Source organism: Ambystoma mexicanum, chromosome 8 (assembly GCF_040938575.1).
Source record: "Ambystoma mexicanum isolate Mex_15411 chromosome 8, UKY_AmexF1_1, whole genome shotgun sequence".
NCBI lineage: Eukaryota > Metazoa > Chordata > Amphibia > Caudata > Ambystomatidae > Ambystoma > Ambystoma mexicanum.
This window is the reverse complement of record NC_090929.1, coordinates 839,102,475-839,119,274: the sequence shown is the minus strand read 5'-3', so window position 1 is coordinate 839,119,274 and position 16,800 is coordinate 839,102,475. Positions and strand designations below refer to the sequence as shown.

General features: G+C 49.4%; 1 protein-coding gene across 2 annotated transcripts in view; it reads right to left on the bottom strand.

The window, feature by feature from the left end:
• PSAP (prosaposin) overlaps positions 1 to 16,800 on the bottom strand; it is a 314,987-nt gene that overhangs the window by 103,841 nt on the left and 194,346 nt on the right. For both annotated transcript variants that reach the window (XM_069610721.1, XM_069610722.1), the window contains exon 8: positions 13,192 to 13,299. In XM_069610721.1, coding sequence (XP_069466822.1) covers positions 13,192 to 13,299 — 108 coding nt within the window. The remainder of the gene's footprint in view (positions 1 to 13,191; positions 13,300 to 16,800) is intronic.

Below are 16,800 nucleotides of genomic sequence, written 5' to 3'. Positions count from 1 at the left end.
GCCACTAGAGATGCTTAGCAGTTATTTGTTGTAAGAGCTTAGGCAGTACTGTTGTCAATCTTGGGCATTTCTGCTTAGATTCCTGTTACGCAGTAACATGCATCAACCTCCATGCCTTTCGGTCCCCCCTCCCTCCCCTTTCCTGGTTCCCCCCCCCCCTCTCCCACCTCCCCCTGACACTGGGCCGTTTTTAAATTTCTGTGTAGAATCAAAATTTACAATGGTAACGGCTCTTAGCACAGCTTGATGTGTAATGCTTCTACTCGTAGGTATTCATCGCCAATTGGTGCTTTGGGACCCTTGTTATTTTAGAGCCCATCCAGCCGATTATTCCTGCAGGGTGCGTCCTTTCAGCTCACATTAAGCAGTAGCTGTTGACATTTTAAAAGCAAGTCGCGACCCCCTTAAGGTGAGCCCCTGGTTATTTTTCTTCCATCTATCTTAGGGTGGTACACTGAGGGGCTCCTCGCTAACCTTATGCCTTAGTTCATATAGATTTTGGGATATATTGGGGTACAAGTTGAAGTACCACTGGCCAGACAGCCAACTCCGCCGACCTGTCTAACAGCAGTCCCTGCATACCAGGTTAGTTGTGCTAGCATGGCTTTAAGCTGTTTACTTGCTTTAGCAATTTTCCATTCTTGGAGACGCACCTGGGTGAAGTCAGTCTACTAGCACTCAGCACGGCTCTAATTTGGGTCTCACTAACCCTACGCTCTGGGATTCAACTAGTGTTTAGAGATGTCAATAGTTAGACACTGGTATATTAGGAATTTATTGATTCTTTAAAAAAAACTCAGATTTTTTAGTCTAATTCCAGTGTGCAGGCAGTTTGTTTCAATTTTTTTTTTGTAATATATAGTTATGTTTGTTTTTGCAATATGGTTACATCTTCCTCCTGACAAAGACGTTTAAATTAACATTCCACGTCAAAACCGGTTGAGAAACAACCTAAAGGGATGAGATTCGTTTATTGGTTTGCCATGATCCACCTTTACAATAGATTTGGTTTCAATGATTTCTATTGGTCTCTATATACACTTTAAAATAATGAATGGTCTTCAGGGGGAAATCATGAATCGCACTTCCCATATGCTCATCTTTTTCTTGTTTTTAACAATTCATACGAATGTCACCGATTGCTGTGTTTTCTAAACTGTAGTGTTAAAAAAATTGGAAAGTGAGTCAATCACAAATTATTAAAAATAAATGGATATACTTTTGTAAACATTTTCTCTGGACAATTTTTCTGGTCTTGATGGTATAATAATTCTCTGGTCCAGAGGTTAGAGTTTTCCTGCATTTTAAGTTTTTGCAACCTTGAGAGAACCACAGTTCCCAATGGTAGAGAGGATCTTTGGATCCCCTTTACATTTTATTCTGTGAAGCAAGCAAAACCCTACCTTATGAAATGCTGGGGAGATAGAATTGTTAAGTGTGAAGGGGATACATAGTGTTACAGGGACAAGCTTACCGGCAATGGTTGGTGGCAGCAATCCCTTTATTAATTTGGAAAGTGGCTGAAACCATTTCCAGCAATCGGGGAGCCTGCTGTAGCCCTTCCTGCCAATCGACCTGGGAACTTGGAAAACAACCATTGCCTGGTGAGACTAGACCTGCATTTTGAGCCCCCCCCACCCCCCAAGCATTGCTGTGAACTTGCGTTGCTGCAATACACCCAATAACCAGGGACATCGAGCCACTGTGATGCAGTTTTCCAAATTCCAAATCTCACTGAAACTGCAGGGGCCTCTATCATCAGAACTAATCGAGCCTAAAGTCCCAAAAGAGTGCTGGACCTTTGTAACAATGAGAATTTGACTGCAATGGTCTTCTGTGCTCCTTGAAAAGGCACCAAACCTGCAGAACTGCGTTCAACCGCAAGGAAAACCTTGCCTAGATCTCTGCTAGAAAGTTTCTTCAAAGGTCTTCTTTCCAGTCACAAGGAATCCACCAACCGGATATTTGGCTGCAGATCCTGAAGTCCTCCTGCTGCATCTTCAATGCTGAGGTACTGTGTTGACTTGGGTGTGTACCTGCTGTTAAGCAAGATTGTATGCAGTACCCTTTGGGAACACTACAACAATCCTGACTACAGGTATAGTAAACCCAACCTTTGGTATAAGCTTGTACTACAGTTTGGTAGTGCGTTGAGCAGCCAGGCTTTTCTCAAGCAGGGTCAATGTGAGCTGCAGGGGAGTTAGCCTCACAGTGACAAGTATCCAAATAAACTGGTTTCTTGAATAAACAATTCATTTATGAGTCAGTTAGAATAAGCCTTCAGAAGTGAGCAAAATAGTAACACATCAGTAAAGACCCTTATGGTATGGCCCACAGACAACCTACACCCTCAGGTGACTTCAATAGCTAGGGTGCTGGGGACATATCTTCCTGTTGGCATTTAGAACACTCTTGGAAGTTGCTAAAAGGTGATTTGAACAAACAAAATATTCTTAAGCAAGCAAATACTTTTGGATCCCCTTAGAGTCACAGTATAATCGGCTAAGCCAAAGTCAATGGGCAAACGTCAAAAAGTCTTTGCACAATGTTTTAGAAGTCTTTGAAGAAAAAGAAGAATCAATGTAGGGCCACGAGCCGTTATACGCGAGTAGTAGAAGATGGAACAAGTTACTTACCTGCAACTGTTCTCCAGCATGGGTCTGCCATGGATTCACATGCTCCTCAATAGTCGTCACTCCTCCCTGGAATCCCCGGCGACGCAGTAGAACTTTGGGAAGGTGTGCGTCGACCTCGACATACCAGCCCTGAAGATGTCAATCAGGGGCACACCAGACAGGAATGCCGTAGTTGCAGCGACTGCTCTGGTAGAGAGCTCAGACAGCCAGGCAATGGTCGGTTTGCCAACCGGTGACAATGGGTGATGAAGCCAGAGAGCCACCTGGAAATGGAAGCCTTGGAGAGGGCCTTTCCATGGTTCATAAGGCCAAAGTGAACACATCTTCCGGAAACTGTGGTCCACAAAGAACTTCAGCGCTCTACCCACATCCTGCAAGTGCAAAGTTCTTAGCCGGCAACAAAGGCATCGGGAATACAGGCAACAAAGGGCTCATTTAGAAGAGTCTGATAGCACCTTTGGCACGAAGGGGTGCGTCCGTAGCACTACCCTCATCTCGTGTGAATGTCCGTTTACAAGAGGGCCTGGATCTCTTCCACTCGTCGTGCGGAGGCGACGGACACAAGAAAACCAGTTTTCCACGACAAAAATGTCAGCAGTGCTAAATGCACAGCCTCGAACGAAGGACCCAGGAGCCTAGTCATCACCACATTGAGCTCCCACATTGGAGCCTTAACCGGTGGGAATGAGCAAAATAGTCCTTTGACGAACTCCTTGACCAATCGATGAGACCAGGAGGATGATAGTCCAGATCTGGTGTATCAATAGATTGCTGCCAGATGAACCTTTATGGAAGCGTGGGCCAGTCCTGGTTTGGCCAGGGACAACAACTATGGAAGCACCTGCGGAGCAGTGACTCAGGGTTGATCTTCTGAGTATGGCATCAAGCGGCAAACTTCTTCCATTTGTGCCCGTAGCATTCGAGTAGACGAAGCTCTGGCCTTGCCGAGCACCTCCTTACAATCCGCTGAGAGATCATAGTCCCCAAACTCGTGCTGCAGGAGCTAGGCCTTCAGTTTCAGCGATCCTAGGTTGTGGTGCAGAATCAGGCCTCCTTCCCTGGGAAGAAGATCTGCGACCACCGGAAGCTTGACTGGAGGGGATGCCGACATGTCCAGACGGTCAGAGTACCAGATTCGGCCACGCTGGTGCGACAAGGATCATCCTGCACCGGTACCATCTAAGTTGATTGACTAATCGAAGCAACTGCGGGAACGCATTACAGAAACAGGCCTTCCCAGGGGAAGAGAACGCATCCTTCATGCTCCCCGGCTGGAGAAACCCTCTGGCGAAACTCCGGCACTTTGTGTTTGTTGCTGTTGCAAATAAATAGATCTGGATATTTCACCAGCTGCAGAACAGGTGATCCACTTGGTCCTGCCAAAGTTCCCACTCATGGCAAGAGCGCAGCTCTCTGCTGAGAGAGTCAGCAATGGTGTTCTTCATTCATGCTAGATGAAATGTGATAAGGAGCATCCCCTGGGCTGCGGCCCAGTGCCTCCAGGGAGTGCCAGGGATCTGGTTACTCCCCGCTTCTTGGTGTAGAACATTGTGGTGATGTTGTCCGTGAAGACTTGTACCACCTTTCCCTTGAAGGACTTGAGGGTCCAAAACACTGCCTGTAGCTCCAACACTTTGATGGCCTCTTGCATGAAGACTTGCGGAGTGCCCTCCCCATCCTTCCAGGGAGGCGTCCATTGTGACAGTCTCCTGATGCTGTGTGGTTTGGAAATCTGCGCCCGAGAGGTGCGCCCACTCCCCACCACTGTATCGCTCGACAGAAAATCTTGGCGCGTGTGATGTTGCCCTCAAAGCTTCCCAACACTTGCATCCAATTGGCGTTAAGGAACTCCTGCAGTGGATGCATCTGTAGCCTGCACAGCCGAGTGAGGTATATGCACGACATCATGCCCAGTAGGGACTTGATGGACCTCACCCTTGCGATCTTCAGGGCCAACAGCTGTTGTACCTTGCTGAATATGGCCACTATCCTCTCCTCCCACAGACGCCCGACAACACGGTTGAGTCGGGGTCCCAGAAACCATGAGTCCTGCGATGGAATCAAGCAGGACTTTGCATAGTTCACAGAGAACCCCAGATCCGTTGGGAGTGGACGTCCTCGCTGTGTGTCAGTGAGGTCCTTTGAGCTTGCCCATTTGTGCCAGTCGTCCAGGTAAGGGTAGATGTGGATCCCTCAGACAGCTGTGCTGCCACCGGCACCAGGTACTTTGTGAAAAGCCTTGGCGCCGACTTCAATCCGAAGGGCCTTGAACTAGTAATGTTGCCCTTGAACCACAAAGCGTAGGAACTTGCGGTGGCCCTTGTGTATGGGGATGTGAAAATAGGCATCTGCCTACAAAGTCCCACTCTTCCAGCAGTCCTAGCACATACATTCACCATCCGAAACTAAAGAGACTTTATGTACTTGTTCAGACAGCGGAGGTCCAGGATGGACCTCCAACCACCATTCTTGACGAGGAAGTAACGAGATTATGCCCCGGAGTCTTTGGGACGAGCTCCATTGCCCCCTTTAGCATGGCCCGCACCTCCAGCAGAAGCTGAGGGACGTGGTTTTCCTGTCAGGCCACTAGTGGTATATGGGGACACTTCTGTTGGAACTCTAGGGTGTGTGCGGGTGAGAGCGTCCAGCACCCAATGGTCGATGAGATGTCTCGCCAGCCTCCCACCAGGGTGCTCAGGTGGGGGCACAATGCTGCAGCCGGTTCGATTGTTCTGACATGGAAGTGCCACCTTAGGGGCCTTGGTGACGACGTCCTCCAGATTTGGCACGGCCCCTGTAGGTCTCCTGGGTCAACGAGCGGGAGGGTTCATGGTAGGATGAAGCACATCCCCGAATCCTTTGGAAGAACCCTGGGATTTTTCTCTGGAGGTCCGAAAGGGCAGCCGTTGTTGCTGAATGGTGCCCAAGGCACAAGCAGTCTGTCCGCCTTGATGGCCTGAAGAGACCCATCCACAGTCTTCCTGAACAAATTGGACATGCCCTTTTGAAGGGCATGTCCAAAACCTTCGACTGAACATCCTGGCGGAAATTACCGGCCCCAAGTCAACCCTGCTGACTAAAGCAAATGCTGCTGCCCATTTGGGAGAAGCCTCCGTCAGTGATGTCCGTGGCCAACCTAATGGCATTGTCCGATGCCATCTCACCTTCCTATACAATCCCTAAATCTTCTGCTTTTGTCAGGAGGGCAGCGATCTTGAACCAAAGCTCCCCGTCGTAACATGCCGCGAGGAAGTTTGCAGCCTTATTGATAGTCGCTGCCGACATGATAATCGCCCCATGGCATCCAACTTCTTACCCTCAATGTCCGGGGGAGGAGGCCGGGGACAGCTGGGATTGTACTCACTTGGGCGCCGAGTCCGGCATTCTGCATTTCTTCTCATAACGGTCTTAGAGTTTTTCTCTGCATGCCAAACCAAGTTTGGTCCCTTTGTTAATTTGCCTATGGCAGGCTACGGGAGTGAAACCCGCCTCTGGCTCCAGTGTGTCTGGGGAAGGCAGTGAGCGAGTTGCCCAAAACTCCGTGCTTAGTCTCCTAGGAGACCCAAATGCACAGACGATTGGCTGGCTGATTGTCCGGCAAGGACAGCCACCCTGCTGTGCGAGTGGCGGTTAGGCTGGAATGAACGGGAGAGAACTAAATAAAAGGCAAGTCTCTTGGCTTGGAAGGTAGAGTCGACCACTGGACGAAGGTACCGAAGAACGGCTGCTTCAACTCCTGGACCGTTGCCTGGTGAAGCCCTGGTGCAGGTCCGAATCGGCAAGTTTGCAGTGACAGAAGCCCTGCAAGGACTTGTTGGTGGGACCGATCAATTCCCAAGTAAGCAACCTGGACACCCTCTCAGAGCTGGTTGCATTTCCTCAGAGTGCTGCAGGAAACCATAGAGCCAGGGAGAGGGACACCAGATTGTGTGCGTTGCTTGCAAGCTGGCCGAAAGCTTTTGGAAGATGCTTCATGGGAATCCAGAGGAAGACTGACAAAGCCTGACCCCGCCGCTCAGTTGAGTGCAGGACCTCAGATGTGAGGAAAGTCCACCTTGACAGCCAGGAACCATGCTTACTGCCATTTGCTGTAACGCAAGGAGCTGAAACGCGAAACAGCCACTGAAAGTAAAGTTTACTGGTTGCTAGCTTTGACGGTGGCAACAGTGCAGGAGTCAGACGTCCTCCCTCTTGTCCCCACAACTGAGGCCCAGGGACAGTGAGATTTGCAGAGCTGCATCGAAGTCTTCAGCTGCATCTTTCTTATTTACTAAGGTACTGTAAATTAGCCTAAGATAACTTACCTCTTACTATGGAAGTGCTTGTAACTTCTGCAACTCACAAGTCTAATTAGCTTGTGGACCTACATTGGATTCCTTTTTATCAACGACTCCTAAGAACTTGTGCAAAGACTTTTCCTTTACTCACCTGAAGTGCTGCATCCTATACAAAGAGTTATACATTGGCTTTGCCAATTGAAAGACTGGTTATCTGAAAATATTTGCCCTGCTTAAGAATATTAAGGGCCTTGTCTGATCCAGAAACTGTGTACAATACTGAAGTATTTGTATTACTGTTCTATTGCTCCCTTCTAAAGAAGGCTTTATAACGGATACATCGTTTATGCACAAAACCTTAAGTGCAAGTTTATTTGAATACCTGCAACTCTGAATCTTTGTTTAACTGCACTACAGCTCACATTTCCCATCTGAGATAAGCCTGGCTGCTCAACACGCTACCAAAAATGTAGTACAATGAAGAGGGAAAATGGGATGCTCCCTTCCCAATTCTCAGCCGGACCATGGCCTAGATCACAGCCTAAGCACCCACCACGAGAGGAATTGATAGGCTCACAGATGCCCCAGATGTCAACATCTACTGTGGCCATGCCCCACAGAGCCAGGGAAACTGCCCTTCAGTCAAGCCACATGCTGGGACTTCTGGCGAAACTGACACCATATGGATCAACTCGACCAACACAGCAGCAATCAAACCCACCATCGTTAGAGACGCCATGACAACATAGCCAATGGACAGTAACATGTGCCTCCCTGCACGGCTGGTCAGACCCACACAAATTCCACACTAAGAACATACTCAATGCCATGATGTAATGGACCGTTTACAAACACTGATGCATTGTTTTTTTATAGGCTAAACTACAGCATTGCAGGATCACAAGACGAGCTTGTGTACATGGTTGCAAATGCTTCATCGCTACTATAACTACTACAAGAAAATAAGTCACTTATGTACAAGGACCCCTGCCACTCACTGCAACCCCTGTGATGCAAACTATGCCGCCTGTCATGGATCAGGCCACGTAGGCCGCAAACTCAGAAGCCACAGGCCCCGAGCAGCTCGGACGGAGATGCAAGGTGCTGATCATGCAGACCAAACCCTGATGAGAGCCCCACAGCCAAGGCCATGACGTTGCAACTTACACGCTGCGTGCTTGGAACCAAGGTTACACCTGCTGCGGCCAACGGCCTCAGAGCCAAAATACAAATCAAATGCTCATAATTCTGCTCCAGCCATGGTCTCAAACGTGACCAAGCCAACTTGAGGCGGTGCCAAGTACCACGGAAGCTCTGGAGTCTCACGCTTGAGACACAGACTGCAACAATGAAGTGACATACTTGACTGGCAGCGTTGAGAAAGGTGCTCATACAGCAAATGGCAGACCTGTCCATTGTCCTCCACTGACAGTCACACATTGTTTCTAACATCAGGTACACTGCGTGCTGGGAACGACGATGGCCCCAGGCTTGGGGGCTCGCGGATGAACAAATCAGGACACGGGGAGGGAGCCACTACTGACGGCATCATAACCTAGCCAATCACTAACCTTTCTCATGCATAATTTTTGGTGTAACCATTTCTAGGGACGACCCAAGCGTACCACCTGACCTCTTCTCCGCCAACCACTAACTCACCTATATGTTCCTATACTAACCCCATTACTCAGGGAGACAATCCAAGGTGGCGTAGGTTTTGGGGGAAGTTTCCCAGGTGGCGCACGATGAGGCGTCACATGAAAAAGGGCCTGCGAGCCCACTCATGAGGCGTGTTCCCAGATGACCTACGATTCCAGAACCTGCCGCTGCAGTTTTCTGATAAAACAGCAGTAAGGCCTTGCTCTTGCATGTGTCTCATACTCATTGGGGATTGCGGGAGGAGTTGGGGCCTCACAAACCCGAGATCCGGACTGCCCTGCCGACCCCTGGGAAATCGCCCCGACAAGCTTATACCAAAGGTTGGATTGCCTATACCTCTAGTCATAGTTTGTAGTGTTCCCAGAGTGTACTGCATTCAAACTTTGCCTAACCCTCACGTTGACCCCACTTGAGATAAGTAGACTGTACTACACAGGTTGTTAGTGTGGCTGAGCAGACTACTACCAAAGGTTGGGTTCCTATTGCCAGGTCAAGGTTGCTGTAGTCTTCCAAAGGGTAATGCACACAATCTTGCCCAACACGGACTAAGCCTGCCAGCCTCCTGCTGGGGTGCATAGGTGGGGGTCAAACTTTCTGGCTGGTTCAATCTTGCATCGGGCCTGCATGTTACCTTGGGAGCAATGACAGCGGGCCGCCGCCGAAAGACTTGGAATGACCCACTTAGGCCTCCTGGGTCGTGGAACGGGAGAGTTGGCAGTACAAGGATCATTCCCTCGCTGAAACCCCTTCAGCGATCTTCCAGATTTGCCTCCCGAGGTATGAAATGAAGGGTGATGTTGCTGCAGCATGCCCAGCGCATGGGCCGTGTGTCGGTCTGGATGGCCTGCAATGATTTGTCGACTGCCTTCCCAAAGAGTCATCGAATGGCATGTGCAGGACCCTGTCTGAACTTTTGCCGAAAGTTGGTGGCTTTATACAGCCCACGACAGAGGCAGACACCGTTTCCCATCTGTCGAAACCCGTGTCCACGATGTCCAGGGCCACAGTGATGCATTGTCCGATGCCACCTCACCCTTCTGGAGGATCTCCAGGGCCTCGACTAGTTTGTCAGGGAGAAATTGCACCAGCGGGCCAATTTATACCACAGTTCCCCCTCGTATCTGGCCAGGATTGCATGAGCATTCGCCGCCTTAACCATTGTTGCCGTCAAGTAGATCACCTTCCTCCTCAGGGCGTCCAACTTCCTCCACTCACTGTCTGGGGAACCGAGGCTGAAGACGATGGGTTTGAGGACTCCCCGATTTTCTCGTCTCGGAAGCTGTGAGGGAGTGCTGCGACTGCAGGCACCTGGGTGCAAACTCCGGAACCCAGTATTTAGTTTCCAGCCGGTACCTTTTTGCTGGGGCCGAGGTGGGATTCTTCATCAGCACCAGGCCCTCATCCCAAACGTTATCCAGGAGAGGCACTGCCAGGATGGTCTTCCCTTTGCTGGTAAAGGAACCCTTCCTTCTTGGTCTTTCCTGGCGTCAGCTGGAAGAGCTCAAATGCGTTGGAGACCATAGACTGAACGATCCCACTTCATCCTGGAGAGAAGCTCTCGGCGGTGGATAACCACTGTCAATTGACGCCATGCCTGTATCTGTATGCCTAGAGGGGGAGTAAGTCAAACTTCCTACTGCCCCTCTTCAGAGGTATTCTTCCTTTCCTCTCATTCCCCCAGAAGCTCAGTGTCTCCCAAGCTCTGGTTCTCCAAGTTGGACTATTGCAACAGCCTCTTAATCTACCTGCCTCTACTCTCCGCCCTTTACAACTTATCCATAACAGGACTGCGAGACTTGTCCTTGGCCTCAAACCCTGGGATCGCATCTCTCCAGCTCTGAAATCTCCCTTGGCTCCCAGTGGATGCCAGGATTAAATTAAAAACCCTCTGCATTGTCCACAAAGCTTTCTGGGGCCTGGGTCCAGCATACCTTCAGCTATCCCTCTGCAAATACCTCCCATCTTGAGCACTCTGCTCTAACTCCCTAAGGGTCAGTCGTTTCTCAAAGAAACGAGCTGGGGGTAGATCCGTCTTCAGCTGGTGCCTTCCTCTGTAACAGCATCCCCGCCACTCTAAAACTTGAGAACCATCTCCGGTTCCGGAAGCACCTCAAAACCTTCCTCTTTGCTTCTGCCTCCTCTCTTCTCCTCTCCCTGTTGATTCTATTCTCCCTCTGCACCATGCACCTGGCCACCCTCTGTCCTCCGGGCCCAGGTACCTGCTCATCTTGCCACCCTCAAGCACTGCAGTCTATCTGTACCCATACAGCCCGCCCCCCCCCCCTTTTCTTCCTGCACTTTCAAACCTACCCGGCCTGCTGCCATAAACCCAGCGCTTGCTGGCTGCACTCCCATTTTAGGTTTGTATCTATTATTTTTGTTTTTCCTTCACTCTGCACTCTGTTCCCCCTTCCGTGCACTTCTACCCCTTGCCCCTCTACCCTGCACTTGCGCAATCGCAATGTCACTGGGCCTAGTAAGATTGTTTTTGTTCTCCCCGTTCCACTTCTCTTGCCTTGTCGCGCTCTGAAACACTTGTGTATGAGCACGATAGAAATAAAATATCAATACGTGAGGGGGTTGAAAAGGAGGTGTGGGATGCAGTTTCCTCTTCACTGGCAGGGGGGCCGGTGACGAGTGCCAGCATGTGGAGAGTCGACAGGATGTCCAGCGACACGTCCCTGGGAGAAGCTTGCAGTGTCCAGGGCCCAAATCGTCGGCTCTGCTGTCCCGCTCCATGATTCCACTGTAGGGTTCCTCTGCATTCTCTGTCATCGTGCACACATCCTCCAAGACCATGTAAACAAACACCATGTCCTCTTCATCCGAAGAAGAAATATCAGTGCCCTGGAGCATGGTAGAGGCCTCCACCAACACCCCCTTCTCTCCCCCCCCCCCCCAACCCCTCCTTTGCATCCTGAGGGGTCAGGCAAGGCTCAGGGTTGGCATCCTTTTCAACTGTTTTCTCCACCAGCTTGCCCGAAGCCTCCCGCCTGGGAGGAAGGACCACTGTCACAGGGACCGCGTCAGCCCCTTTCACATTCCAGATGTCAGCCGCTACCAGCTTGTCGAGGAAGATTTCTCCTGCACTACATGGGCCTTCAAGGGTAGGTCGGACACCTTACCCTGAGCCTTCGTCCTCTGGCTTCTCCTGCAGTTTCCTGGGATTAGCAGACTTCCTCTTCGAGGAGGAGCTGGAGCGATGGCTTGAGATGTATACAGACGGTGAAGATGAGCATGCCCCGCTTGTGTGGCAACTGACGGAAATGGACTTGCAGTGCTTGACCTGGTCTTGGGCCCCATGGATGCGTGCCCTCAAAGGACTAGAAGCCTGCTTCTCGGACCGGCCGGTCCTGGGTGAGGCATGCCCCTGCTTGCCACACAGGCTAGAGTCCTTGGCATTGAGCCATGCCGCCAATCTACTGTGCCAATCCTTGACGGTGCATTTGGTGAATCCCAGGCAAATCTTGCAATCTGCTTCCTTGTGATCCAGAGGGACAGGCACTGGGAGTGTTGGACCTCCACAAACATTCCTCAATCCACAGCTGGATCAGAGCTTGAAGAGAACGTCTGTCCTTCTCACATTGTCCAGCATGCAGCGAAGGCCTGAAAGCCTTCTGGAATCTTCCATGAACTGTTGATGAGACGCCGACAAACAGATTCCCGCTTGCCAGTCAAAGGAACGAAAGAGCACACTGGCTCCATTTGACAAAATTAGGACCTACAAAATTAGGACCTAATGAAGTGTGAAACCTCGAAAGCTCATGAAGCAAACCACAAGGACTCCCACACTTACGTGCTGTAAAAATGTAAGTTGGCTGCCAGAGGAGGGGCTGAGGGATAAGGCAGTATGACCCAGAGCTCAGCAATTGGTTCATAGGAGAAAAAACAGTAAGTGAAAGTCAAACTTTTTACTGAGGATTCCCAGCCTGACAGGGAATATTCATGAGCATGTGAATCCATGCCAGACCCTATGCTGGAGAAAAATAGATGGGTAATGTACTAGCAGAATCCATAGACAAGATCGGCAAATATAAACATCAAGTACATGAAACATGTATATTCTACTGTACAACTAATACTTTGTGCAGGGTGGTAAAATGCTACCAGTTCTATAGCTCACAATATGTGCAGCAACTGCAGTAGCAACTCTCCCCTTGCTGCTTGCCTCAAATTGGGAACATTAGAAAGTGTAAGGGATAGATTTTCTCTAGTCACCATTGTATTTATTCCAAGAATTCACTCAGGATAAACCTGCATTTTGGCATTACAGACTGATATTCCCAAGTAAAACCAGTTGAGGGCAGTAGCTTAAACATTGTCCAGATAGTTATTGTAATATTATCCCCTTTCCTGAACATTTCACCGGGGGCCCAAAGAAAGCACTGTATGACTTAAATGCTTGCCGGGAGGTCAAAAGAGCACACGTCTGTCACTGAAATCATATGGTTGTTGCATGGCGCAACTCATGGTCCTCTTGCTCCTTGGATGTGCAACTAATAATGGTTGCAATTCTGTAATTGGAAGGCAAGCTCACAAAAAGGGAGAATAAAAGGAACAGTTCAAGTGATTACACTAAAGGCAAAGAACAGTTTAACAAAAAAAAAATCTATATTTACCTGAATAGCCTTCACCAATTTCACTGCAGGGATCACTTTAGTCGGAACAAGTGGCTGGTCGGCAACATCATGGCAAAACCCTGCCATGCAGCATACAGCAGTTGGTTTCTATAAAACAAAAAGATAAGAGTATGGCTCCCAAAGTGGTTATGCAATCTCCAGCATGAAGTCATCTACACAGCAATGCAGTCAACTGCTAGAACCAGTACCAATTGCCTCAACTGCAAATCCAGCCGACAAGGGAATTAGCACAGAAATGAGAATTCCTTCAACCAGACCTCCCCCCCCACACCTCTTTTGCTGGTCTGAGTGGGCCCCTTTTCTCACTCTCGTGTTTTGACCCGATTTGGATTATGTGTTTCCTGTGTTTTGGAGGCAGACTATAGCCAAGTACATTGTGTATGCTGACAGCATCTTCAGGTCAGTTTCAGAAATCCTTTAGATTTTTTATAAGATTTAAATACCTTTTCTTGTGTGAAATACTTCAAGAATAGTAAAGTGAAATTGACTTAACTTGCCTTCTCTTTTTGGGTTCAGCACACCATCTTATTTGGAGTGCTCGGGGTTACTTAGAAGCCCCTTGTCCTACCCATTCATGTAACATTTGTTAATGTAACCCTCACTACTTTAAAAGGCTGGTAGCGGTGGTTAAATGTTCCTACATGTGAGGGAGAATACTCAGAAATGTGCCAATTCCCTCTACCTTAGAGACCCCCAGCAACTTTGCTGAATTTGGGAGGACTCGATTTTGTTACCTGGAGTGTGAGACCCTTTTTCCCCCACTCATTTTTTTAATGTGATTTTGTAATCTTGTTTCTTTTGGTTGTGGAGTCTGAATAACTCCATATGCATTATCTTTGCAGTGAAGTCACATTTCCCAAAGGTTTAAATACCTTCTCTGGGATAAACCGTTACAGAGCAGTAAAGTGAAATTGACTTTACTTCCACCCAGCACACTCTTACAATAGGGTCCTGGAGGGGTTGCCTAGTACCCCCTGTGTCTAGCTTCTCATGTAACATTTTTATGTTACCCTTTCCTCACTGAATGGCTGGTGGCAGTGGTTTACTTTTTACTGCAGTGTTCTATTCTAAATGTGTAATTGGGACACTTACCTGGAACTACTATTCTCAGCTGGGTCTATGCTTTGGTCTGTGTGCCTTCAGCATTGTGCTGTGTTTATGATTCTGTGACAAAGTGCTTAGCCCCAGGATTTGCCTTGGCCTGCTTGAGTTTATAATGGGCCTTTATTTTATATAATACTTTTTTGAACCATTTGTATGCTATGGGTTTTGTGCTTTCATACAGCCCCCTCCCTCCTGGGATGGGCCTGGCTGCTCTGTGCTCATAGTGGAGTTTTGCACAGTCTCGGTTTTGTGAACCTTAGTTGGACTTCAGAAAAACGGTCCAACACATTCTTAAAGAGATCAGCAGAGGGAAAACATTAGGTAAATGCTATTAGAAACAGACGTGGCATAAACAGTTGAGTAACAAAAAATGCCTGCAGCCGTTATCAAGAGGCATGTGTGGCTGAGGAGTACAGGGTTCAAACCAGCAACTTTGGCTAATCTCACTAAATAAACCTTCAGAAGAATCATAGCTTTTTGGCACAAGGTAGATGAAACACTGGAACAAGCTCCAAAAGATCATGACGCTCTCAAAAGACTGGGCTAAATCTCAGGTAGATCTGTTCAAAACAGTGGTCCTTCGGACAGCACCTCATACAAAGCCAAATACTCCCCAAAAACAGTCAGGTTCCAACAGAGTCGCAGGGTCCCAATCGCAACAACCCACATAGACAGCACCCTCACGGAACACAAGGGAAGACAACCTGCAAGACGGTTCTCCACCCATTAACAATGAGTATTCCGGTACCCTCAAAATCATTCAACCACGCATGCGAGTGCATCAGATCAGCTCAGTTAGCGTTAGAAACAGTGGCCCAGGGGTACTGCATTGAGCTTCAGAAGCCTCCCAACAGTCCATCACTGCAGGAAAGGAAAACAGACCACAAGGAACTACTACAAGAGGAGATAGAAGGAACAAGTTACTTACCTGTAACTGTTGTTCTCCAGCATGGGTCTGGCATAGATTCACATGCTCATGAATATTCCCCGTCGTCAGGCTGGGAATCCTCGGTAAAGAAAAAAACAGTATCAGTTTCGTTTCTGATCTGTCTTTCGTAGTAATAACCAATCACTGGTCTCTGCGTCATACTGACCACAGCCAATGACTGCCCTCTACCTAAGCCCCGCCTCTGGCAGCCATCTTCAGATTTGGAAGCACGTGAAGTGGCAGTATGACCAAGTGAAGAGCCGCAGAGGGGTAGGCGGGAGGGTTCGCATGTGAATCCATGCCAGACCCATGCTGGAGAACAACAGTTACAGGTAAGTAACTTGTTCCTTCTCCAGCATGGGGTCTGGCATGGATTCACATGCTCATGAATAAAGAATACATAGCAGTACACACATGCACAACCACGGGAGGTGGCAAAGGCTCAACATTAAGCATCATATCAACTCAACATCAAGCATCTTACCTCCTCACCAGGCTCACCTCAGGCGAACAGGTTGCGCAGCACTGCTTGGCCGACCCTGGACTCCTCCCTGGAATCCCGGTCGACGCAGTAGAATTTCGTGAAGGTGTGCGTCGACCTCCACGTAGCAGCCCTGCATATGTCCAGCAGGGGCACACCAGATAGGAACGCCGTGGTAGCTGCGATCGCTCTGGTGGAATGGGCTCTCGGACGGCCAGGCAGCGGTCGGTTTGCCAACCGGTGACAGCACATGATACAGCCGGAGAGCCATCTGGAGATGGAAGCCTTCGAGAGAGCCTTCCCCTGATTGACAGGTCCAAAGTTCACAAAGAGTTGTGACGTCTTCCGAAAACCCTTCGTGCGGTCCACGTAGAACTTCAGCGCTCTAGCTACATCCAGCGAGTGCAAAGTCCTCTCAGCCGGCGACGAAGGCGACGGGAAGAACACAGGTAACACCAAGGGTTCGTTGAGATGGAAGTCCGACGGTACCTTGGGCATGAAGGAGGGGTGCGTCCTGAGCACTACCCTCGTGTCGTGGAAAGTCAAGTACGGGGCCTTGCAGGAAAGGGCCTGGATCTCTCCCACTCGTCGTGCGGAGGTGATGGCCACAAGAAAAGCTGTTTTCCACGATAGAAACTTCAACGGGGCCGAGTGCAGAGGCTCGAACGGAGGTCCCATGAGCTTGGTCAGCACCACGTTGAGCTCCCACGCCGGGGCCGGAGCCTTCACCGGCGGGAACGATCTGAACAGTCCCTTCATGAACTCTTTCACCAGACGATGAGACCACAAGGACGTCCGCCCCGTGGTTCTGGTGTATCGGGAGATCGCAGCAAGATGAATCTTGATGGACGCGTGTGCCAGACCAGCTTTGGCCAGCGTCAGCAGGTACGGCAGTACTTGGGGAGCCGTAATCCGTAGAGGGTTAATCTTCTGTGCGCGGCACCAGACAGAGAACCTCTTCCATTTGTGTCCGTAGCATTTAAGAGTCGAGGACGCCCTGGCCTTTGCAAGAACCTCTCTGCAATCGGCCGGTATGTCGTATCCTCCAAACTCTAGCGCTGCAGGAGCCAGGCCT